This window comes from Nipponia nippon, unplaced genomic scaffold (genome assembly GCF_047370975.1).
Source record: "Nipponia nippon isolate SJK-2023a ecotype South Korea unplaced genomic scaffold, ASM4737097v1 scaffold_5, whole genome shotgun sequence".
NCBI lineage: Eukaryota > Metazoa > Chordata > Aves > Pelecaniformes > Threskiornithidae > Nipponia > Nipponia nippon.
The window spans coordinates 2964864-2988118 of record NW_028262369.1 but is presented as its reverse complement, the minus strand read 5'-3'; the positions used below and the strand labels follow the sequence as shown (position 1 = coordinate 2988118).

The 23255-nt window shown below is 61.7% G+C and overlaps 4 protein-coding genes across 5 annotated transcripts; 1 reads left to right on the top strand and 3 right to left on the bottom strand.

The window, feature by feature from the left end:
• Window positions 1-18: 18 nt before the first annotated feature.
• On the bottom strand, window positions 19-8678 carry LOC148051995 (H(+)/Cl(-) exchange transporter 7-like; the record flags this gene model as incomplete). The annotated part of the gene is made up of 9 exons (XM_087734603.1): window positions 19-729; window positions 997-1082; window positions 1269-1395; window positions 3351-3457; window positions 4314-4417; window positions 4945-4999; window positions 5332-5448; window positions 5927-5991; window positions 8492-8678. Coding segments are annotated over 9 exons (981 nt in total), but the record flags the coding sequence as incomplete, so codon positions are not given.
• Window positions 8679-9132: 454 nt separating this feature from the next.
• LOC148051994 (pentraxin-4-like) lies at window positions 9133-11707 on the bottom strand. 2 transcript variants are annotated; one of them, XM_087733822.1, is made up of 3 exons: window positions 10831-11707; window positions 10107-10686; window positions 9133-9908 (listed from the first exon to the last, which is right to left on the bottom strand). In XM_087733822.1, the coding sequence occupies exons 1-3, from the start codon at window positions 10957-10959 to the stop codon at window positions 9430-9432; spliced, it is 1188 nt and encodes a 395-aa protein (XP_087589948.1). In that variant the 5' UTR covers window positions 10960-11707; the 3' UTR covers window positions 9133-9429. The 2 variants fall into 2 exon arrangements, with proteins under 2 accessions (XP_087589948.1, XP_087589947.1); XM_087733821.1 differs by having other exon boundaries at window positions 9133-10686.
• A 49-nt stretch (window positions 11708-11756) lies between these two features.
• On the top strand, window positions 11757-19044 carry ECI1 (enoyl-CoA delta isomerase 1). The gene is made up of 7 exons (XM_009477286.2): window positions 11757-11881; window positions 12498-12626; window positions 13662-13789; window positions 14443-14589; window positions 15937-16058; window positions 16768-16946; window positions 18526-19044. Exons 1-7 carry the CDS (start codon window positions 11845-11847, stop codon window positions 18690-18692), a joined length of 909 nt encoding a protein of 302 aa, XP_009475561.2. The 5' UTR covers window positions 11757-11844; the 3' UTR covers window positions 18693-19044.
• Window positions 19045-19292: 248 nt separating this feature from the next.
• LOC148051993 (deoxyribonuclease-1-like 2) lies at window positions 19293-22310 on the bottom strand. The gene is made up of 7 exons (XM_087732143.1): window positions 22204-22310; window positions 21095-21178; window positions 20878-20978; window positions 20691-20803; window positions 20296-20450; window positions 20075-20171; window positions 19293-19343 (listed from the first exon to the last, which is right to left on the bottom strand). Exons 1-7 carry the CDS (start codon window positions 22218-22220, stop codon window positions 19293-19295), a joined length of 618 nt encoding a protein of 205 aa, XP_087588269.1. The 5' UTR covers window positions 22221-22310.
• Window positions 22311-23255: the final 945 nt, after the last annotated feature.

The following is a 23255-nucleotide window of genomic DNA, read 5'->3' as shown; positions in this document are numbered from 1 at the left end:
GACAGACAGCACCACAACAGAAGTACAAGCAGCCTTTATTTGAGCACAGTCTCCTGCAGTCAAAAGCCCTCCCAGGCACCAAGATGCCCCTGCCCAAGCGAGGAGCAGGCAGCACCAGGCCTATGGCTCCCAGCCAGGGCATGGGGCAATGCCAAGGCGAGGGCAGGGCTAGGCCCCGGACAGCGCAGGCTGGGTGGGTGAGGCGATGGACACCAGGTACCGTGGCAGAGGGACTGGGCCCAGCTACTGTGCCAGCACTGCTGCTCCCCCAGCACGCTCCAGCCTTCACCCAACCCTCAGGGAGAGCCTACGCCAGGAGCTAACGGAGCCGAGGGTGCATTTTGATCCCTCAGGGAAGCAGAGGAAGGGGTGAGAAGAGGCAGTAGACATGGGAAGGCAGCGACGGGTAGGAGAGCCAGAGCAGCACAGCCACACTGGTGCTCCAGGCACCGCAATGCCTGCACAGGCTGTCCCAGTCCTCTCCCCACCTCCCACAAAAGGGATCTCCCAGCTACAAGGGGCCGGGGTGTGTCTCCACTGGGCACTTGCCTAGCCGACCCCCAGCTGCATCCCCTCGCAAACAGTGCCCAGCCCACCTACGTGGCATCAGGTTTGCTCTCCACCATCGGGAAGCCGTTGTGGTTGGAGGAGGTGTCGCTGAGGATGTCCACAACCATGCCCACTTGCTTGATCCTCTGCAGGCAGGTGACAGGAGTGCTCATGACCTCCCTGCGGGGAAGACTCAGTGTGAAACACAGCCCCACGGCAGCAAGCCCCAAATTCCGTCCCCTTCCCCCTATGTACGCCTCCGCCATCCCCATAACTTGCCGGGGACACAGGGAGGGAATGCACTGTGGGCCCTGCTCCCTGCTGGGGAAGGGGCTGGGCTGGCAGCACTGGGGACGAAACGTCACCACCTCCATTTCCAGCTCAGGCCAACAGCGTGGTCCAAAAGCTGCTGCCCTGGGTGTGATGAGCGTCCCCCAGCCCACCTACCTGGCCATGAGGGAGTGGGACGTCACCCAGGCCTCCCAGTGCAGGAAGGGCACGCTCTGCAGCTGGATGTGCATGTCGTAGAGCCCCTGCAACAAGAGCTGACCCATCAGGGGAAGCCTGGCGAGATGCCAAGGGGTACAGCCAGGCAGCAGCTCCCCTCCGAGAGGGAGCACACACTTGTCCTGGCCCCCCCGCAGCTCCCCAGCACCCCCAACCCCAACCCACAGCCTCTCGCTGGGTCCCAGGCTCCTGGCGAGCACACCAGCCCTCACCTCCACAAAGTAGTCTCCCACAATCTTCGCTGTCATCAGCGCCAGCATGATGGGGAAACCATAGGTGACCTTGCCTGTTGCCTCCATCATGATGACTGTGAGACTCTTGTCAGCTGCACTATCCCACCTGCGAGAGGTACTCGAGGGGTTTGGGGTTTTAGAGGGGCAGGAAAACATGGGGTGAGGGGATAGCAGAGCACCCGAGGCCCCTCAGTCTCCACATGGTGATCCAGGGGTGCCCTGGATGAGCCCAGCCCTCGCTAGTGGCCCAGCGCTGCCCGTCCCTGGCAGGGTTATTAGGAAGCCAACAGCCAGGCTGGGCTTCAGCTGGGGAAGAAGCTGCACCAGGAAAGCATGGACTGCTTTTTCCCATGCCGCCTTCAGCCTGACATGAGCAGGAGGTGGCCAAGACCACACCAAGGGGAATTCACCCAGCTGCGCGGCAGCTCCCATCTGAGCACAGAAGGGGCTGAATCAGCTGCTGGCTCCAGGGCATCCCGAGACAATAAACAGTACCCTGGCCCCAAACCCCCCCTCCGAAGCAAGGAGTGCCTGAGGCTGCCTGCACAGCCCAGCTGCCAGCAGGGCTCTGTCGGGACATGGGAAAGCCCAGACCCAGCTCAGGAAGACATCAAGTGAGGAGTCAACCCACTCCACACCTTTTCAGACTGCTGTGCCAGGCTCTTAGCCAGCTCCATGCCTGCTGCCTGTCCAGCGATGAGGGAGGAGGGCTGGGTGCCACGTCTCCTCCTGCCCAGCGCTCCTTCCCACCGAGCACTCACTGAGCCTTTGGTCAGGTAGGACAGGGAGATGCTGAAGAACCTCCCGCAGGCAGTGCCGATCAGCAGGGAGGGGACGAAGACCCCTACAGACACAGTGAGGCCGTAGGTCCAGCAGGCCAGGAAGAAATACATCAGTGTGAACGTGCCCAGCGTCATGGGGTTGTAGGAACCCGAGGTGGAAAGAGAATGGAGAGTCAGTGCTGGTCTCACAGCCCAGAGGACACCGTGATGGGCTGCGGCCATGGGAGAACAGACAGCAGGTTCCCAGCCTCCCACGAGGCAACGCAACAAACTTCAAAGCGCTGAGGGACCGCCAGTGCTGGAGGACGAGGCCAGGAGGACAGAGGGGCTGGTGAGCTGGCAGGGGTCTGACTGCCAGCTTCAAGAACAACTCAGCAGAGTAGTTCCTGCAAATGCCCTCCTGTCCCATAGCTGCCACAGCTGCTCCGGCCAGTCCCAAGCTGCCCCACGGCACGGGCTGTGCCATCATGAGACGCTGCTGTCCCCAGGACTCAGCCTACTGCTATTTTAGGATTGCTGAGCAGCTCAGTCTAGTTTCAACGAGTACTTTACAACCTTCCCTTCACAGGGAGGTCCATGGACCGAAGCCCTGAGCCACGGAGGACTCAGCACTGCAGGGAGCGGCCCCGAGACACAGAATGGTCATCACTTGGCTTCAGGTGGCCAAGCTGCACTCTCTGGGCTAAGGGTCTAGAAATTCGGAGCTGTCTGCTCCCTGCCCACATGCAGCTGGGCACGAAACTCAGCCCAGCAGGCAGAGGGCATGCTGGCATTACACTAGGTCCAAGGGAAATGAGAGCTGGAATCTGGGAGCCAAATTGCATTTCTCAAGCAAATCCAAACCCCAAGATCCACCTCCGCAACCTGCCCAGAAGGTAAAGTCATTCAGGGGCAAGAGGCGCTGCTAATTAAGAAAACAGCCCGGGACATTTCCAGGACAGACTTCAGACAGCCAGCGAGGGTCAGACATGCTCCCATGCAGCTCAGAAGCAACAGCTTGCAAACATGCACAAACAAAACCAAAACCAGGTCCTCGTCCGCAGGCTCCCGAGACCACAGCCCTTTGGCTGAGCTCGTAGGTGCCACCAGGTGCAGCATACGTCCCTCCTCCTTCCACCACCACAGGAAAGGAACAGGCACAGCGCTTTGCTGGATCCCATCGTGCCCTCATGGGGCCATGCTGATCATCCCCTGCCTCGTCCCGCAAGCGTCCAGGGAACAGGTCAGCCACCTTGCGCGAGCCCAGCCCCGCTCTGCTTATGTTCAAGGACTTGCTCACCAGGTGCATGGACCTGGTGGGTCATGGAAGAGGTTGACAATGCTCTTCTCAGGTGTGTTGAAGAAGGTAGTGGCCATGGTGGTGTACTCTCCATCAGTGCAGAAAAGCTGAGAGGGAAGAAAAGAGAGAGTTGAAAGTGGCAGATCGGGGCTGTCCTGCAGCAGGGAAGGCTGCCAGGCTCGGGGGGGTGGGGGGTGGGGGGAACTGTGCCGGCAAGGAGACAGCTCTGGGCAGCAAGCACACCAACACTGCGCTTGGGTCTCCAGCTCTGCCTGCGGCGGAGGGCATTGACTGTGAGGTCCAATGCCACAAAACCCAGCAGGGTGCCGTCTCCCTGCTCAGCCCTCAGCCTCTGTCCAGGCTCAGGGTGCCGCCCACCCTGGGGACCTGGGGCAGGAGGCCAGCAGCAAGAGCAGCTTTGCCCAGCCAGCTCCAGCAGACCTGCCTGCCTCCCCCGCACGGAGCTGGGCACAGCTCCCATGGAAAGGCTGACATGATCTGGCTGGGGGACAGTGCAGAGCCAAGCCCAGAAAGCTGCAGCCCGTGAAAGCCCAAGAGGAGCAATGCCCCGGAAGCTGCTGCAGGCCCCTCACCGCTCCACTACCACAGGCCATCCCTCCCTGAGGCCACGAGGCCGGTCCTGGTGTTTGAAAAGCTGGTGACAAGTATTGGCTGTGCCAGACCAGGCTTAGATGGCTTTAGCAGCTCTCTCTGTTCTCTCATTACTCTCAGAAGCACATAACAGCCAGGTCTGCACAGTGTTTGCACTTTTTTGGGTCCTCAAGCCACTGAAGGGAAATACTTAGCAGGGTCAGAGCAACAGTGGGATGCTGTGGGTCACAGCCTTGACCGCAGGCAGTGAGAGGCACGTGGCATCTTTGTGATGGCTGGTGTTCACGTTAAGTGCAAGATTACAGCCTTGCTCTGGCTGGGAACGCCACTTCAAGGGAGCACAGAAGGTACCAGCCAACCCATGTCAATCACCTTCGTTATCCATGAGCTCTTACCTGACCAAAACATCATTAACCAGTAATTGAGGGCATTGAACAGGGCCCTGAGGATGCCGCCTGTGAATGCAAAAGAGGAAAGCTCAGGTCAAAGGCTCTCCTATGGCTGCCCAGGACACAAGGAACCCATGAAGCTCAGGGAGACATCAACCACCCATCCAGCGTGACCGGCAGCCCTGGGACATGCAGACACTGTCCCTGCAGAGACAGACAGGACCTGACACCAAGAGGAGCCTGGCACCAGCGGCGGGGTGGCCGGGGGCCAGCATGACAGCACTGGCACTAGGCAGGCAAGGAACAGGGCAGCTCGTTTGAAAGCAAGGGTCTCCCCACGACTGTGATGCACTGACCCCACTCAGTGACTTTGCAGTACACGGATTAAAGGGACTCGCCTTTGCTACAAGGGTAAGGGTTGGGCCAGGATCCAGCTCTTGCCCCCGTGTAAGCCCCACAGGCAGCCTCTGCTCCAGAGTTTAATGGATTTCCCATTCTCCCCAGGAAACTGGATCCCAAAGCTTTTTAGACACAGACAGAGAACAGAGGAAATTATTCAGACTAATCAAATTGAAAGAGCAGCACTCTTTTACCAACCACTCCCATAAAGATGAAGATAGGAATTTCCTGGATCGTGTATCCCATTTTCTGCAAGCAAGAAACAAATGGGTTTCAGATCTCCCGGCCCATCTGCAGGCAGTCACTGCTGGGACAGCACAAGCCTGCTCCAGCGAGCAGCTCCCAGAGCTCCCCCAAAGTCTCCCCTGGACACCCCGCAGCCCCCAGACCCAGCAGTGGCTGCAGAAAAGCCTTCTGCTGGGGCTGGTGGAGCTGGGATCTGGCCAGACCCCACAGCCTGCTAGGGCAGAGCCTGCCTCAGCCCCTGGGTGATGTTTTAAGACAGACTGGTGGCCTCAAGCTGCCACGGGCTGCTTCTAACCCCCCAACAGAGCCCTACATGGGGAATATCTGTGCCATACCTTGTTCTCAAACTTGCCGAAGTTGATGAGCCCAGGGCTGGAGAGATCCCAAGCATTGCCGTGGTAAACGCTCAGGACAGAGTTCAGAGTGAACGTAAAGATCATGGAGGCAAAGAACTGGAAGGAGATGCAGCCCAGAGTCACTACCAGATGCCTCCAGCCCCACTCCCTCACCACATGCCCCCCCACACTACCCTGAACTGCCCCCGCCGAGGCCCTTGGGTAAGGCTTGGTACCCACGGTGTGGTGGGGGGGACAAGAGGCCACATTCTCTGTGGCAGCACTCTGGGCAGCTTACACCAACCAGGGGCTTGCTTCGCCTTTTGCCTCTCCGTTGCCTTGGGGCACAGCCCAAGGCACCTCCCTTGGAAATGAGTTGGCAGCAAGATGGAGTTCAGCCAGGTTCAAATTCAGCCTCTGAGGCCCAGGGCACAGAAGGGGAGCTGGATGCTCTTCCCTGGGATGCGTTACACACAGCTGCCCGGCTGGGGCAGGGATGGCAGGAAGCCTGGGGCTGCAGGGCATCGGGAAAAGGTAATGCCTCACACCGGAGCCAGCAGCCCTCAATTTATTGCTCCTGCTTTCCAGCACTTACGATTCTCCGTGTCAGGAACTGGTTCCAGAAGGAAGCCCCTTCCTCCAAGCTGAAGAGGACACCCCCTGCAAATGCAAGAGGCAAACACCTTCATGAGGGGGGCATGCCATCCATCCAGCCCAGCCCACGTGCCCCACGCTGCCCAGATGTCCTGGTTTCAGCTGGGATAGAGTTAGTTTTCTTCTTAGTAGCTGGTAGAGCACTGTGTTTTGGATTTAGGATGAGAATAATGTTGATAACGTACTGATGTTTTGGTTCTTGCTGAGCAGAGTTTACACTAGTCAAGGACTTTTCAGCTTCTTGTGCTCTGCCAGGTGCACAAGAAGCTGGGAGGGAGCATAGCTAGGACAGCTGACCCAGACCGGCCAAAGGGCTATTCCATACCATATGACGTCATGCTCAGTATATAAGCTGGGGTAAGAAGAAGGAAGGGGGGGACATTTGGGAAGACAAACGCCATCACGCCCAGTAACCGTTACGCGTGATGGAGCCCTGCTTTCCTGAGGATGGCTGAACACCTGCCTGCCGACGGGAAGTAGTGAATGAATTCCTTGCTTTGCTTTGCTTGTGCGCGCGGCTTTTGCTTTACCCATTAAACTGTCTTTATCTCAGCCCATGAGTTTTCTCACTTTTACTCTTCTGATTCTCTCCCCATCCCACCGGGGGGGAGTGAGTGAGCGGCTGTGTGGTGCCTAGTAGCTGGCTGGGGTTAAACCACGACACCAGACCTCACAGGCTCCAGTGAAGGGACCAGTGAGCCCACCAAGCCATCAGTGACGTACTGATCACAGTGAAGCCCCTCCACTGCCCTCCTCCATCCCAGAGAGGCAACACCTGGGATCCGAGACAGATGACTGCCCTCTTCTCTTCCCCAGACCTGCATGGTGTGGCAGGACAGCTTGGAGCAGGGCCGGGCACGTCGTCGGAGGGCTCCCGCAGTGCCCTAGGCAGATCCCAGCAGCTGCCTCCATGCAAGCAGGAGCAACCTCCTGACGAGATCCACATGCAGGATCAGGGCCAAGACACGTACCCACAGGGGCACCAAATGCAGCCGAGATGCCAGCAGCAGCTCCAGCCAAGACAAAGTCCCTCTTTTCGGTGTCTCTGAGGAACTACTTGAAGATCTGAAACTCCGAAGCGAAGGCAGGTTTAGGGCTGGCCAGAGGCATGAGTTTAGGGGAGACACGGGGTATGCCATATATGACCCCAAGCCACCAGCGTGACCCTGAGGAACAGCCCGTTTTGGGCACAGGAGGAACACCTGCAGCACAGCCCCTTGGCCCGCAACACCAACCTTGAAGTCTCTGATTAATCCCTAATTTAACACCCTTCAGACCTGCAGAATTCACCACACGGTCTTTAAAGACAACCCGTGCTGTAAATACACAGGGTCCTGTTGTACCAGCTGGGAAGATTATTTTTATTTTCACACCAGAACAGCTGCAACGGTGCAGGCAACTCCTTCCAGCCACCGTGCCCCGCTCCCGCAGCGGCACGCTAGGCACTTCCAGCCTAACGAACCCTGCATTTCCCTCTAATTAGCCTGCTGTTCCGACGTGCCCAGGACATCCCTGCTAACAGCTGCCAAAGGTTGGCACCACTCCTCCTGCTCCTCCTCTAAGCTCAGGTCTCCCAGCAAACTCTTCATAGGAAATTCAAGGACGTCACCCGGAGGCAGCTCCTCTCCCACCCGGTGCTGGCATGGAAGCGTCCTGTGGACCCAGCCTGACGTCCCGCCCAGACCACGGCCCTCGCCCGGCACAGCCTGCCCAGCCACAGCTTCGCTCGGTAACTGAGTGCCTCAGCCAGAGCCACGGCGTGCTTCTTGTAGAGGAGAGACTGCTAGGCAGACTGCCCAAGTAACAGCCTCCAGGTACACTGCAGAGAAGTTTCTCTTCAGCTAATTACCCAAAATTAATTTGCAAGAAGGAATTGGCCTGTGTTTGTGACACATCACACCCTGGACTTGCTTTTTGCCAGCACGGTTCCATACGTACTGCACGACGTCCACCACCACACCAGCGTTGGACGCACTCACGTTTGTGCCCAACACGTTGGTTTGGGCATCAGCAGCGCGCCAGGCAACGGGCTCTCTCGCAGAACGGTATTTTTGGTAGAGAGGAAGAGGGCAGCCCCAGCAGGCAGCAGCAGGCCGAGGAGCAGGGTCCCAGCCAGACACCGGCACCTCCCGATGGGAGCTGGCCGTGGCGGGGCCGCACGGGGGGCACCAGGCCGTGGGTCAGCCCCCACCGTCGGATCTTCCCCCACGAGTGACCCGAAGGCCCCATGCCCCCTCCGTGGCTCCCTCCCGGCTTCTCCCCGCCCCGGGCCGTGGCAGGTTCTGCTTTTCCCGGCTTGGGGGGGCGCAGCGGGGGCCCGAACTCCCCCAGGGGCTGCTCACGGAGCAGAGCCTCGGCACCCCGCAGCTCCCCGCCGGCAGCCCCCGGGCAACGGGCACGGTTAAACGCTCCCTTCCGGCGGCATCCCGGCGTGGGGAGGCCCAGGACGAGGCAGACCCCCCCCACCCCGGTGCGCCGGTACCCCCCTCCCGGTGCCGGTACCCACCTGCCGGGCACCGCCCGCCGCCCCGGCGCCAGTGCCGTTGAGCAGCGGGGCGGTCTCGGTCTCGGTCTCGCACCGGTCCCGGTCCCCGTCCCCGTCCCCGTCGCGGTCGGACCAGGCCACCTTCTTGGCGACGTCGGCCATGCGAGGAGGCGGCAGCGGCAGCGGCAGCCCCTGCCTCACCGGCCGGTCATATGACCGCCGGGCGGCCGCCCTCACGTGAGCGCTACGGCGGCCAGCGCGGGCCGCCCCGCCCCGCGGCACCATGGGAGTTGTAGTCCCGCCTGGAGAAGGCACCGGAGCCCGCCCCCGGTCTGTCCCGCAGCCGCCTCCCGGGACGGGCTCTGCCGCGCTGCGGGCGTGACAGCGGTGACGGCAGCCCGGGAGGCTGCAGGGCCGCTGCAAGGCCTTGCCCCACGCCGGGCCGTCAGCCGTGGCCGTGGCCGGGCAGCCAGGCCCCGCCGCCCCCGGGAACGCGGGGCTTGGGGGGCAGCCGGAGCCGGGGCCGCTCCTGCTCTCCAGGTGGAGAATTTGGCGGGGCAGCCGTGACCCGGCCCGGGCCTCCCTGCTGCCTGCGCTGAGCAGCTCCCGCCCGGCTGTAAGTGGCACCGAGCATCACAGGGAAGAGCGAGACGAGAAATAAATGAGTTTCCTCTCTGCCCAGAGCGTTTTAATAGGAACGACGGGGCTGTGCATCCGCCGGGGGCAGGAGCTGACGCCCTCCCGGCTTTGGGACAGGCCCCAGGACTGCGTCCCACCTCTGCCGTACCCTGGCCGTCAAAACCCCTTTTCATTTCTTTGACCTCCGATGGTTCTGGTCCTGAGACACCTGAGACACTGCCTCTGCCTGGCGTCCCGTCACCCGGGGAGGACGCGGCTCATGCTGGCCGGGCACCGCGAGCCAGCCCTGACCACCGGGACTGTTCCCGCTGCCGGGCTCGTCACAGGCAGTGCCGGAGGCAGGGGCACGCCACCCTCCGCACCCCGCCCTGCAGGGAGGCATCAGCCACCGTGAGGAGGGGACTGGGGGGCAGCCCCTGGCCAGTCGCCATGCTGGCCACCTCCCCGGGCAGGAGGGCCCGGCTCCAGAGGGCCAAGCCAGCCAGGTGACCCATGAAGGCTTCTGTGGTGCCGATGCCCCCGCTGGGGTGGTCCTGCTTCTGGCCCAGCACCAGTGAGCCACCAGCAGGAATTTCATAGCCCTGCTGGAACCTGGAGCCGGCAGCCAGCAGCCGCCTGTCCACATAGAAGTGGTACCGGCCCTGGCCGGAGGACCAGGTGAGGCAGAGGTGGTGCCACTTGCCATCCAGGAGTGGCATCACCGGGAGCTCCCGAAACTCCCTGTCCCCGATGACGAAGCGCGCAGAGCCAGGGAGGTCCCCACCATGGCCATGCACAGCCAGCTCGCTGCCGCCGTCCTCTGTGGCATAGGAGAGGAGGGCACCGAGGCGGGGGGCTGGGGTGGCCAGCCAGGCGCAGATCGACAGTGCCCGCAGCCCCCGGCGCAGCCCAGGCCCCAGGACGGCCACACGCTCCGCAGAGGTGTTGGGGAAGAGCAGGACGGCACCGGTGCGGCAGGCTGGGGAGGTGGGCGCTGGGGCGGGGGGCCTGTACCTACCCTCTCCTGGCTGCTGGGGGGCCGGCGGCTGCTCCTGGGGGACCGTGGTCACGGTGGGGAGCGCCGGTGCCATGGCTTGGGCTCCCGGTGCTGCATCACGAGGGTGCTCCGCATCCTCCCCAGGAGTTCCACCGGGCCCAGCATTGGCCGGCAGTCGGTGCCCTTCCTCCTGCCAGCGTTGCTGCCACCGCCTCGCCTTCAGCCGTTGAGGGCCGGGGGTGCTGGGGGCCACCTGGCCCTGCGGCTCCCGGTCCAGCTGGCTGCCCCAGCTCCAGGCCGCATCCGGCAGGCCGTGTGGCTTGGTGCCAGCCTCCACCGGTGCACCCAGTGGGTGGGTGAGTGGGCGGTGTTGCAGGCTCAGGGTACCCACTGTCCTCTCCAGCCGCTTCAGCCTGCGGTGCAGCCGCCGGCCAGTGGTGGCCAGGCGGGCCAGCTCGGCGGCCAGGACAGCCCGGGCAGCGGTGGCCGCCTCTGCCTGCTCTGCCAGTGCCCGGAAGCGTCCGTCAATGTTGTAGGAGATGTTGTAGTTCCCAGCGATGCTCTGGAGATGGCTCAGCGTCACCTCCTGGAGCCGGTGAAACTGCAAGGGAGTGGGGCAAGGTGGGGTGAACCCATGTCCCCATGCTGGGCCCCTGCAGTGCCGCCGACCCCCAGCCCAGCCCAAAACACCGAGTGCCCCCTGGCAAAGGCTGGGCTGGGCCCCCTCCCCGCCCCGGGCACCCACCCGCTCCTCCAGGCGCCGCAGCCGCAGGATCGGGTGGCCGGGTCGGGCCCCGGGCCCCAGCGCCTGGGTCAGGCCACCCCGCAGGGCAGCAGCGAGGAGCAGGCAGAGGGGCAGCGTCGTCCCCGCCATGCCGCTGCCGGACGCTTTCTGCCTGCGCGGCAGGGCCAGCCCTGGCCCCCGCAGTTCCCCTCCGGGGCGGCCTCCACCATGATGAGATCTGCAGCCACCAGCACCAGGGCTGCCAGCCCCACAGCCCGGGCCAGGCGCTCTGCGGGGGCGGTTGGCCCCAGCCCAGGAGCTCCCCAGGGCTCCGGCTGCCGGGACCAGGGGTCAGGCAGGGCGTGCTGAGCCGTGGGGCAGGGAAGGTGGCGGGGGGACCCCTGGGCGCACAGCCTCGGCGGGCCCAGCCGTGCGGGGCAGCTCCCGGAGGGCAGCAGGGTGGGGAGTCTCAGACTGACACGCTGGATGCAGGGCAGGGTGGGCAGGCAGGGCAGGCAGAACGGTGCAGGCAGGACAGGACCCTGCAGGCAGGGCAGGACCCTGCAGGCAGGGCAGGCAGGATGGTGCAGGCAGGACAGGACCCTGCAGGCAGGGCAGGACAGTGCAGGCAGGGCAGGCAGGATGGTGCAGGCAGGGCAGGGCAGGGCAGGCAGGGCGGTGCAGGCAGGGCAGGACAGAACAAGGCAGGTAGGATGGTGCAGGCAGGGCAGGCGGTGCAGGCAGGGCAGTGCAGGCAGGCAGGGCAGGGCAGGCAAGGCAGGCGGTGCAGGCAGGGCGGTGCAGGCAGGCAGGGCAGGGCAGGCAAGGCAGGCGGTGCAGGCAGGGCGGTGCAGGCAGGGCTGGGGCGCGCGGGCCACCGCGGGGCGGCAGCACGTGCGCGCCGCAGCGCCGACCGTGGGCGGGGCTTCAGCCCCGGGGGCGGTGCTTGCCGCCGGGGACGTGTCCTACAGGGCGGGGCGGGGCGGTGACGCGCGGCCGAGGCCCCGCCCCACACCCTTGACCCGGCGGCAGAAGATGGCGCTGACCCTCGCCCGCAGGATCGCTCGGTCAGGTGCGCCCGGCCCTCCGTGTCCCCGCTCTGGGGGTCAGCCTGTCCCCCTGCCCCCCGACGCGAGTGGGGGCGTCCACACGGGTCCTCCCCGTGCCCCCCCGCCGTGGTCAGGGTGCCCCATGTCCTCCCTCAGTGGGTCGGGGTGTCCCCACGCCTTCCTTCAGTGGGTTGGGGTGTCCCCCGTGTCCCCCATCATGGATCGAGGTGTCCCCGTGTCCCTCCCTCAGTGGGTCAGGGTGTCTCCCGGTGTCCCCCATCATGGATCGAGGTGTCCCCCGTGTCCCTCCAGTGGGTCAGGGTGTCCCCCGTGTCCCCTGCCGTGGATCGGGGTGTCCCCGTGTCCTCTGTCAGTGGGTCAGGGTGTCCCCATGTCCTCCCTCAGTGGGTCGGCGTGTCCCCACACCTTCCTTCAGTGGGTCAGGGTGTCCCCCGTGTCCCCTGCCGCGGACTGGGGTGTCCCCATGTCCTCCATCAGTGGGTCAGGGTGTCCCCCTGTCCCTCCCTCAGTGGCTCACGGTGTCCCCCTTGTCCCCAACCTGTCCATGCAGAGCGGTTTTGGGGAGCACACCCCACACCCCTGTCCTCTGCCTGAGCTTACCAGCTTCTGTCCCCCCAGGTGTGCAGCCCCTCTGCCGCCAGCCGCCGGCATGGGACAGAGCCGCCCGGCAGCCCCCCGGCTTCCCGCTCGCCCCGTGTCGTGCCTTCAGCAACAACAAGATCCTGGTGGAGCTGGATGAGAGCTCAGGTACAGCGGGTGGCACCTCTGCAGCGTCACCCGCCTCCTGCGGGGTGCTGAGGGATGCAGGCGGGGGGTCTCTCCCATGCCTGCCCCACGGCACATGCGGCTCTGGGCATGGAAAGCCACCAAAGCCATAGGTGTTCCAGCTGCAGCTGCTTAGGACCCTCAGAGAGAAGCGTTTGGTGATGGGAGTCCCACCGGTCGTGGGCACTTCGGGTGGCTGGGTGCTGCTTGGGTGCCACAGGCAAACCCTAGCTGTCACTGTCAGACCTCGTGCCCCGTCCCCTGCCCATGCATTGTCCCCTCTGCGGGGTCCCTGCTTTGGGGACCTGGTAGAGTGGCAGGGGCTCCTTCAGGGAGCAGCTGTTGGGGATTTCTGTGTCCTGGCTGCCAGGAATAGCTGTTACGGGGCCACATCCCCACAGTGAACAAAAGGCGCCTGTTCTTGGGGCTTCCCGGGGCCTGCCTTCGGCTGCCAGGCCCCTGGATGCGTCCTCACGCTGTCCCCAGCCTGGGCACGGCTGCAGCACCCAGACTAAGCACTCAGTGACGACCTTTTGGGGTAGGGTGGTGCCGTTTGGGAGGGGACAAGGGCTCAGAGCTCTTCCCACGGTGCTGGCCAGGGTGGCGGTGCTGCCGGCAAGCTCAGAAAGGTGTGTGATCCCCTGGGCACGGGATGTTTGCTGCAATAGAAGCTGGAGGCTCGACCTTATCCAGTGAGCCCAGAGAGAGGGGAACTGCTGGGCAGCGTGAGCCCGAAGGTGGCTTGTCTTCGGGACACATGGTGTGCCCCGGCACGCATGCTCCTTGGTGCTCCAGGTTCACCACTGGCTGAGTGAGCCCAGCTTGCGGGCAGATCTGGGCAAAGGCGGGGCCCTGCTCTTGGCCCTGCCGCTCTGGGGGCTTTTTGAAGAGCCAGGAGTGGAAAGACACGATCTGGGTGAGCAGGGAAACAGGGAGGCAGGTGAAGCTCCCTTGGGCAAGGCGGTGTGTGCTGCTGCGGTGGGGGGTTCTGATGTCTCAGTGTTTACCACGGCACAGGCGTCGCCACGATGAAGTTGAAGAGCCCCCCGGTCAACAGCCTCAGCCTGGACTTGCTGACCGAGTTTTGCATAAGCCTGGAGAAGCTGGAGAATGACCGGGCCTGCCGAGGTGTGATCCTCACATCAGTACGTGTTGTCCTGAGCTTGGGGTGCGAGCTGCGGGGCAATTTGACAGGCACTGGTGCCATTCCCTTGCTCGTGTTTGGTCTCTTGGCTCCCTGGTCACTGGCACGGGAGGGCTAGGAGGCGGCTTGGATCGGCTCCGGAAGGAGGGGAGGGGGTTCTTGGAAGCGCTGTGCTCTTTCTTCCCTGCCCTTTTCCAGCAGAAGAGTAACAACTGAGTATTATCATTTGTCATTAAAATCAAAGCTGCTTATGTGCAAACCTGACACATCCCTTGAGATCTCTTGAACTGCCTGGAGGGAGCTGCTAGGGGAAGCCAGTGTTTATTTTCAGACGTAATGTGGATACAATGTGGTGCCCGGGAATGGGGCAGGACAGGTTTTGTGCTGCGTGGTTGATGTATCTGCACAGGGACTCTAATAATGAGAAATCGTGCTGCAAGCAAAGAGTCCCAGCCCTGCAGGCCATGGTGGTGGGATGATCCAGGCTGTGGGAGCACTGGGGAGATTGTTTCCGAACCCTGAAAGACCCTGGTTTATGTCATGTTTAATTATCGCTTTCTCTTTCCTCAGGCTGCCAGGCCGAGTGCATTATGGGACTAAAGGGTCATCCCTGAGCAGTGACTCTCAGTGACAATTGTATTTTCCCGATTCCAGGCCGTCCCCAAAATCTTCTCATCTGGCCTGGACATCACCGAGATGTACGGGAAGAGCCCAGAGCACTACGCCGAGTTCTGGAGAGCCGTGCAGGAGATGTGGCTCCGGCTGTACGGCTCCAACATGGTGACAGTCGCTGCAATCAATGTGCGTCCTTTAGATCCGCCTTCCTAGCCATCCTGTGCAGTCTGTCACTCGCTGCAGCTTGTTTGCACCATGTGGGCAGGGACAGCTGAAAAATCAGGCTTGTCCGTGCTGAAACAAAGACAGGGATGTATTTGTTGGGATGTCTGGGCAAAGTACGTGTCTGTCGGTTCGGCACGTTGGGGTGTGGGAAGGTATGGAAGCGTGGGATGTTGCAGGCTCCATGTGAGCTGCAGGTGGTGCTGGGGTATAGCAGCATTTCGGCTGCGGTGGAGAGCAGGCACGGCAGTCATGTCCTGCCAATGGAGACTGAAGTGCCCTTGGCAGTGTTTTGGGCAGCAAGAGCCATACCCTGCCCCAAGAACTCGGCTGGGAGTTTGTCCTCCAGGCTGGAGGAGTAGGAGGAGGACCATAAGCCAGTGGTAAAGCCCAGACGGGCACTGATGGCAGATGAGTGCCAGAGAAGCCGAGCGGTTGGCGTAGGAGAAGTCCAAAGGACGCCTGCCACATGTCCACCGGCTGCTTTCTCACGGATGAGACTCGTAGGACTTGCCCAGGGTCACCTGCTTGGCTGTTGCGCTGCTTCGCTAGAGGGGAGGAGATGGGAGGCAGCCATGCAGTGCCGCAAGTGCTTGTCCTCGGCCCTGTGGGCAGCAGTGCTTTGGGCAGTGTGGTTTGTCGTGAGCCCTTTTTTCACCGGGTTTTGCTCCTCCAGCCGTGGTTCTTGGCCAGCAGGGAAGTGCCGTCTGAACCTCAGTGTCCATAGGTGGGTTGTTACCTGCTCGGTGTCTCGTTTTCATTTTCCAGTGCAATGCCACTTTGGCAGCTCACAGTTCTGTGTCCGTCCATAGACTGTCTTTGAAGGCAGGCTGTCTCTGAGCGGCTTCCCGCAGGCACCCTGTGCAGGGCTAAGCAAGCACCAAGTCATGGCAAAGATGGTCACAAATGGAAGTTTTGTAGACAGAAGGTGTGACAAAGGCCCTGGACAGAACCGTTTCTGTGGCATTTGGGGTTACAAACTCAAGTAGGGTTAAAAACTCCTGTCGGTTACAAGAAAATGCTGTAGCAAATCTCCGCTGCAGGGTTTGCAACCAGAGTAACACGGATCAATTAACTAGATTTCCAGGCTGGAAAATGCAAGAAACAAAGAGCATTGAAAAATGAAAGGATAAACCCTGGTAAACCTATCAGAACTCTTCTTTAGGGCTGTTTTGAATCAGGTAATGAGGGATTTGGGGGACAGCTGCTCTGTCACCCTGTGTCTTCCCTGCTCTGGAGGACACAGCGAGGCTGGGGGTGCAGAAACATTTGTACCGTGACCTAGACTCACTTCTTCCTTCTCTTTTCCAGGGCTCCAGCCCGGCGGGAGGCTGTCTCATTGCCTTGTCGTGTGACTACAGGATCATGGTGGAGAACCCCAAATTCAGCATCGGCCTGAACGAAGCCCAACTGGGCATTGTGGCTCCCTTCTGGTAGGCCAGTGCCTCCCACTTGTAGTGTCACATGTAGGTCTCTAAAAAGAATTCATCTTCATGGAGTTTATTAATCAGTTTAACTGGCCGCTGAGATGTACTTCTCTGTGTCAGTGGTCAGGTAGTTGCAGCTGCAGGACACAGCACCTCATTTCTCTGTCCGATTCTGCAGGTATCTGAAAAGCTTTCAGGCTGCAGAATGTCCTCACATCCTTCACCAGTGAGGACCTCAGTTCTGACTCTGCAGTCAACTCCGAAACTAGTGCTGGGAGATGCCCCTGGTCAGGCACAGTCTGGGAATATGCTTTTCTACGAGTACAGGCTGTGTACCTGCAAAATCCCATAGTTGTGGAGATCTCTGGAGGCATAGGGGCACTAATGTTCTAAGGCACGGACCCTTGGTTGCCGTAAGAACGTGTAAATGTGCTGTTGGAAAGGAGCTTTCATGTCACAGCAAGTGGGCACAGCTGGGACCTGTGCACTGAGGGTAAACAGAGCAGCTCTCGTGGAGAGGAGGGTGAACTCTGTTGGGGTAGTACCAAAAATGGCTCTGCTCACCTGACTTTGCACAGCGTGGCTGAGCCCATAGCTGCTGTTAGAGACCCGTGCCTGGGGAGTGGGACCGAGCGTGCTCTTAGCTTCAGTGTCTGGGTGCAGCAGCCGCTGGGTGTCTCTCCCTGACCATGGCTTTTCCTCCTATCTCTTCTAGGTTTAAGGACACATTTGTGAATGTTGTGGGACACCGAGTTGCTGAAAGCTCCCTCCAGCTGGGCTCCCTCCATTCCGCGCCCCAGGCCCACAGGTTAGGCCTTGTGGACGAGCTGGTGCCAGAGGAGAGGCTCCAGGAGAAGGCTGCAGCTGCTATGGCACAGTGGCTGGCCCTTCCCGGTAAGGGCAGCACCTCCAGCAGAGGAAGGGGGGATCTGGTCGGGGTGGGAAGGACAGGTACCGGGGCTGGTACCTGGGAGCTATGTAACAGTGTCCATTTAAAGGGAAGGTGCAAACGGCTGGGCAGTAGGAAAGCTCAGGACAGCGGTCCAGGCAGCCTTGGGCTAACAGAGACGTGCTTGCCAGTGCTCTGGCACGGGAGGACACCGTGCTGGGTGTGCAGGGCACGTGGCTCCAGCTCGACTCGCCCTGCCAGCCCTGCTGAGTCAATCCAGAGGTGCCTGAGCTCCAGATACAAACTGAATCTCTGTGTCTGTCGGTGGAGGTGTTACCACAGGAAAGGTGCCGGGTAGTGGAGGGAACGGGCTGGGCGAGAGTGCCTGGGTGGCTGGATCGACTCTCGTCACTCTGCTGAGCTGGGGATGGCGATGGGGGCGTGAGGACAGACAGCAAGCACAGACATCACACGCGTGTTTGGGCTGCCCTGTGACTGGCGCGTGGTTCCTGGGCTGGGAGAGGGCTCTCCGTGGGCCAGGGCTAGACCTGAGCTATCCCATCCCATGCCACCTCCTGAGCGCTGCAGGGAGGTGCAGCTACTTATATCACCCTTCGGCTGCTCTTTCTGTAGAAACCTGAATGAAACTGGGCAGAAATGGACGGGTCCCAGGACTGTCATTTTGTGTCCCAGCCTTGGAAGAGGGTCCCTAAACAGCTCTTTCCCCTGCTGTCCTGGCGTTAGAGTGAAACCTCAGCCCCCAAGAGAGGGGAGCATGTCTCAGCTGTGCTCTCTCCTGACTTCCAGGAGGCACCATGCAGATCTTTTCCCCAGAGCCCTAAATCAGCGCTGGGGGAGAGTCTGTCCGAGTGAAGGTGTCTGTAACGCACAGGTGCTGGGGCGATTCGGGGTTTCCAGTGCGTGGGGGGTTGGTCATCATTTCACGGTCGCTGTTACAGCACGCTGAGAGCGCATATGCAACATCTGTGCCACAGATGTGCAGCTGCGTCATTACGCGTGGCTCTGCGCGTGTGTGTGTGAGCAGATGTGTGCTCGAGCCTTCGCTCAGCTCCAGCAGCATCCATGTATCCGTACTGAACTGGCCCAGAGCCTGCCGTCGGGATGAGCTCGAGGGGACAGCGCTGCTGGCTTTTGTACGGCACGTTTGGCGTGAGCAGACTGTCTTGCCAGAAGTTGAAGGGGTTGGGTTGAGGGAGCTTAGAGCCAGAGCGGTTTCAAATAGCAGAGAATTTTGTTTGGTTACTGCTGTCCTGAGCCCAGTGGTGTGTATTGGGGTGGGGGCCGGGCTCTGGAGGGTGCAAAGAGAAGGAGGTACACAACTTTTTGGCATCTGTCCCAGTTGTTTCCACACTGAGCGGTACAGATCATAATTTATTGTATGAGAATTTATCCAGTTCAGCTTCCAGCCGGTGGGTTTTTCTTACACCTTTCCCTGCTGGTTTAAAGAGCCCTTTGGCGTGCAGTACCTCCCCTCCAGAGGGACCTGCATATGGTGGCAGTGGCCCAGAGCTGGTCAGGGGTGAGGACCATACGTGTTCCCCATCCTGGCTCTCCTCACTGCAGACCATGCCCGTCAGCTCACCAAGTCCATGATGAGGAAGGCGGTGTTGGACCGCCTGGTAGCTCACCGGGAGGAAGACCTTCAGAACTTCATCAGCTTCATCTCAAAAGAGTCCATTCAGAAGTCACTTCGCATGTACATGGAGATGCTAAAGAAGAAGAAGAGCTGAGGAGCCAGCCGGCCAGGGCCCGGTCCCAGGAGCTCAAGTGACCCTCCGAAACGCTGCAGAAGCTGTAGACTTTCACAGTGAAGCCATCTACAGTGTCAGCAATTGGTGACTTGCTGCCTGCTCCCATGGCCGCCCCAACTGCCCCTTCCCCTTAGTCCCCATAGAGTGCCTGATACCACCGCTGCCTTTCCTGAGAGCGGGGAGAGCTGCCTGCTCCGCTCCCCCGAGGAATGGACAAGGAGAGGGTCTTGACACTGCTGTGGCCCGAGCCCGCCGGTCCTTGGGTATCCTCCCTCCTGTCCAACAGCTAATTGTGAAATGAGATTTGTCAATAAAGTCTTTGATGAGGTAGGACATGGATGCGTCATTCCCCAGCCTGTCTGCGGTCACCGCTTCCTGGCTGGTGGCCTGTCTCTGGGCTCTGGTTCGCGTTGGGCTGGGCAGGCCTGGGCACAGCCGGGAGCCGGCTGCGACCCTTCTCCAGACCAGGACCCGGAGCAGCCCATGCGCTGGGCTCGTGGATGGGGCTGCCTAGAGCGCTTCACAGGGGTTGGTGGTGGGAGCTGGAGCTGGATCGTAGTCTGCGGCCGCAGGAGGAGCTCAAGCCATCAGCTTCACCTCGACCGGGTAGTGGTCGCTGACTGCCAGGGCCTGGAGGAGGGCGAGAGGTGGGGAGGTGTAACGCAGGGGCTCGGTGAGCCCCTCGCCGTGCTGGTGGGGCCAGCAGGGCGACTGCGATCACCCTGCCAGACCCTTCTGCCTGCTGGAGGGGGACGCAATGTCCCCAACCCCGAGAGGCTCAACACGCAAGGCTCCAGTTTTGGCACCTCTCATGGAGAGGTGCCCAGGTGTGGCCTGGGGCGGACACAGGCAGGGGGGTGCCTGCCCTCCGAGACCCTCATGTCTCGCTTGGGAGCTCTGTGCCAGCTATGGGTGGTTGGAGGTTGGCTCCGATTGCCCCACGCCATGGGTCCTGCTACAAAAAAACGCATGCGTCTCATCTCTTCCCCGTGGGGACAAGCAATGACCCCAAATCCCCCCTCCCATTTCCACCCATGGATCCCTTGGCACCCCGAGCTCCCCATTATCTGGCTGCAAGCTGCTGTGTCCCGGGAGGGGAGCGTGCCTTACGCAGGGTCTGTGTTGGTGTCCCAGCAGGCAGGCGCTGGGCAGGGGCACATGTACCGTGGCTGGAGCCAGCCCGGGCTGCTGCTGGAGCTGCTTCAACTCCGCTTTTGGGCTTTTTCTTAAATGCAGTGCCTACGTGGCCATGGTCCGGCTGCCTAATCCCGAACAGACACCAGCAGCCCCACAGCCGGTGTTCCCTGGGGCAGCTCAGCTTTGGTGCCTGTTTGAGCCCCGGGTTTGCAAGCCCAGCTCACCTCCTCCTGCTCCAGCTGGAAAGCGCGCTGGAAATTGTAGATGGTAGCTGAACTTGGCACGATGCTTCTCCTCAGCTTGGCGCCGCATACCACAATCCTGCCAGGGAGACGCGGGCGGTGGGTCCTGCTCCTGCCCCTGCGCTCGGCCGCTGGTGGTGCGGGATGGGCAGGGGGGGCCCAGGGTGCCGGGGAGGGGATCGCGGTGCCGCCGCGGCGCTCACCTGTCGTAGGCGCAGTCCGACTTCCCCACGGTGGTGTCGGCGCTGTCAGGGAGCAGCCACTTGAAGACATCGCTGGTGCGCAGGCGGATGGCCGACCAGTCACTCGACTGGACGTAGGAGCAGTCAGCATTGAAGTCCCCCAGGAACATGATGTTCTGCGATGGGAAGATGGCAGCGCTCGTGGCAGCTGGGGAACGGAGCTGTCCCCGACACCAGTCCTCCCACAGCGGTCAGCCCCAGGTGCCAGGGCATCCCCCATGGCAGGGGACGGGGCAGGAGCAGGGTCCCCATCCCACCACCCTTGCACGAGCTGCGCTCGCCTCAGAGCGGGGACCCAGCATGGGTCAAACGGTCCCCGGGGCTCAGCACCCACCCTCGGTGCCAGCGGCACTCACGTCAGTCCCCCACTTGCTGATGATGGCCAGGTAGACGTCGTAGAGTGCATCGATCTCGGCAACAGCATCGTGCGGGGCCGAGTGCAGTGGTACCAGCACAAACTCCTCCACCTCTGCCAGGGGAGAGGGACATCAGCCCTGCTGCCACCCCATGCCACCGCCCGGGGCCACTCATTCCCCTGCTTACTGGTGTGGGGCGCTGAGACCCTCAGGATGAACGGCTCCCGGCTGAAGACGTCCTGAGGGTCCTCATATTGGTAGGTGTCCACCACAGACACGACGTCTGTCCTGTGGGACCAAAGGGATGGTGACCCTGGGGCTCAGCATGGCCCCTGTGTCCCCTCCATGGTGTCGGTGGCCCCATGGTGCCGCAGGACAGGTGGCAGCACGCCCAGCCCCGTTACCTGTAGATGAAGAGGTACATCTCCTTGTAGTTGTCCCGTCCCAGGGGGCCGCTGATCTCGTAGTCGTACAGGGACGTAGACACGCTGCAGAGATGCAAAGGCAGGATGGTGACATGGCTGGCACCAGTGACATGGGTGGTACCATCCTGGGGTAGCCTCGGCACGGCCAGGGGCTGGGTGGCCGTGGCATTGGCACCAGCCAGTCCTGCTGTGCTGTCCCCATGGGCCACTGTGTCCTGGCCGTGGGGTGACACGGGGTGTAATGGCTCCAAGCCACCCTGCTGTCCCCACCACCCCGGGGTGGCCCCTTGGGCACGGCCGGCTGCACGCAGGACGCAGGGCGGCTCCTGCCACCCTTTCTCTGCAGGGACGCTCCCCACCTTCATTTGCAGCAAAGCTAAATTAGGTTAATGAGCAGCCCGGGGCCCTGCGGAGCCTAGCGTCACCCTCCCTGCCCCGGCTGCTCTGTGGCCATGCTGGAGGGGACACCGAAGGGGCGAGGACATGGGCTGGGCGTATCTGCTCATGGACACTCACCGCCTTGCAACAAGGCAGCAGCAGCCTCTGCCCGGCCCTGGCCTGTGCCCTCACCCAAAACGGTGTCAGCATCCAGCCCCTCATCTTAGCCCACCCCGGCAGCCCCTTTTCCTCCTGGGGTGCCTGAGCCGCTCACTTCAGAGCATCGTCCGCTACTGGGTCCATGCCAGGGTCCCCCTGCCACGCACAGGGTCTTGGGGTGCGGGGGGCTGCCTGCCCCTGCCCGCTTCATCCCCCATCTCGCCTCTGCCCTGTCCTGTTGGATTGTGGAGACGGAGCTTGCCAGAGCTGTAGTTCCTTTCCATCCTGTGTGCTCCAGTGGGATTGCAGCTTTCGGAGGGATTTTGTGCCGCCTGTATCCCCCTTCCCCTCCCTGCATTATTCCCGGTGGCTTTTTCAGTGCCTGCTCAAAGCCTCAGCCCCCGCACTTTTCTCCTAGTCCTCTTTCCAAAAACAAACCCTCTGCCGATGGATGACTTTTCTTTTGGCCTTTTATTACTCAGGCAGCTTGGCTTTCCCTGCTAACACTGGCATCTCAGCCCGGGCACTCTCGGCCCCAGCCCCGCTCGTACCTGTTAAGCTGCTCCATGAGCTGGGTGACGGCACTGAGGTCGGAGTCGCGCACCTCCTGCACCAGTGCCACGTCGTAGCGGTGTAGGATCTGCAGGACCAAGAGGGATGGCGATGGTGAGAGGGAGCCTGCTGCTGGCTTGGGGCCACCCTCGCGTCTCCCACCCATCTCTTGGCCAGGCACCGTGACGCGGTGCTGGGTGCAGCACCACGGGGACCTGGATATTCCTCAGCATCAGGGCAGATGTCCCCACGGAGGGCTCAGAGGGACTGCAGGGTGTGCCTGGCATCCCACCTTGGTCCCCACCAAGCCTTCATCCTCCCAGGGCATCCCCCGCACTGGGATGCCAGCCCGTCCATGGCCATGTCCCTGCGTGTCCCTGGCACAGGAGCCACATTTGGGTCTGCCCCAGTGCCGAGCCCATCCCTGGCTGCGCTCACGCTGACGATGATGCCCGCCACTTCCTCGTTGGACATCTTGGTGTCTCCAAACGCCTGGATGTTGAAGGCGCCAACGCGCAGTGTGGCGGTGGCCAGGCATGGGAGAGCCATGGCCAGTAGGAACAGTGCCAGCGCCATGGTCCCCATCCTGCCGGGAGGTATGCTGAGCTGCAGGGGTGTAGCAATGGGAGCCGAACTTGGAAAAGTGCTTTGGATTTGGAGAAAGAGCAAAAAAAAAAAATCCATGTAGGTCCTTCCTAAGTCCTGGTGTTGCACCGCCCGGAGTAGCCTGCGGAGCCAGCACGGGCTGGTCCCAGGGGAAGCTGAACCCCATCCTGCTGCAGTGAATCCGCCTGGCAGCGCCTCTGCCCGCCCCCGGGATCGCCCAGCTCCGCTCCCTGCTGGGACGTCTCCTTCGCCCACCAGCCCCGGCCGCCGCCACCAGCACCCTGGGCTGCTTTGCGTCCCTAAATTTGATCGCAGTCCCCACAGTCAGAGTAAGGGAGCAACTCCTCATCCCAGCTCGTCCCAGCTTATCCCAGTCCCTCCCGGTTCGCGGCTGAAGTTGCTGAGCCCAGATCCGTCCTTACCGTGCCGAGTGTGTAGCACCTCT

Excerpts from the sequence above, each read along its gene's own strand:
- LOC148051994 (XM_087733821.1), bottom strand. The coding sequence starts at position 10,959 with ATGGCGGGGACGACGCTGCCCCTCTGCCTGCTCCTCGCTGCTGCCCTG. Across the intron at positions 10,687-10,830 it reads TGCGGCGCCTGGAGGAGCGG|TTTCACCGGCTCCAGGAGGT; the intron begins GTGGGTGCCCGG and ends ACTCCCTTGCAG.
- ECI1 (XM_009477286.2), top strand. The coding sequence starts at position 11,845 with ATGGCGCTGACCCTCGCCCGCAGGATCGCTCGGTCAG. Across the intron at positions 12,627-13,661 it reads GGAGCTGGATGAGAGCTCAG|GCGTCGCCACGATGAAGTTG; the intron begins GTACAGCGGGTG and ends ACCACGGCACAG. Across the intron at positions 14,590-15,936 it reads TGACAGTCGCTGCAATCAAT|GGCTCCAGCCCGGCGGGAGG; the intron begins GTGCGTCCTTTA and ends TCTCTTTTCCAG.
- LOC148051993 (XM_087732143.1), bottom strand. Across the intron at positions 20,451-20,690 it reads TCAGCAAGTGGGGGACTGAC|AACATCATGTTCCTGGGGGA; the intron begins GTGAGTGCCGCT and ends TTCCCATCGCAG. Across the intron at positions 19,344-20,074 it reads TCCAGCTGGAGCAGGAGGAG|GCCCTGGCAGTCAGCGACCA; the intron begins GTGAGCTGGGCT and ends GCCCTCCTCCAG.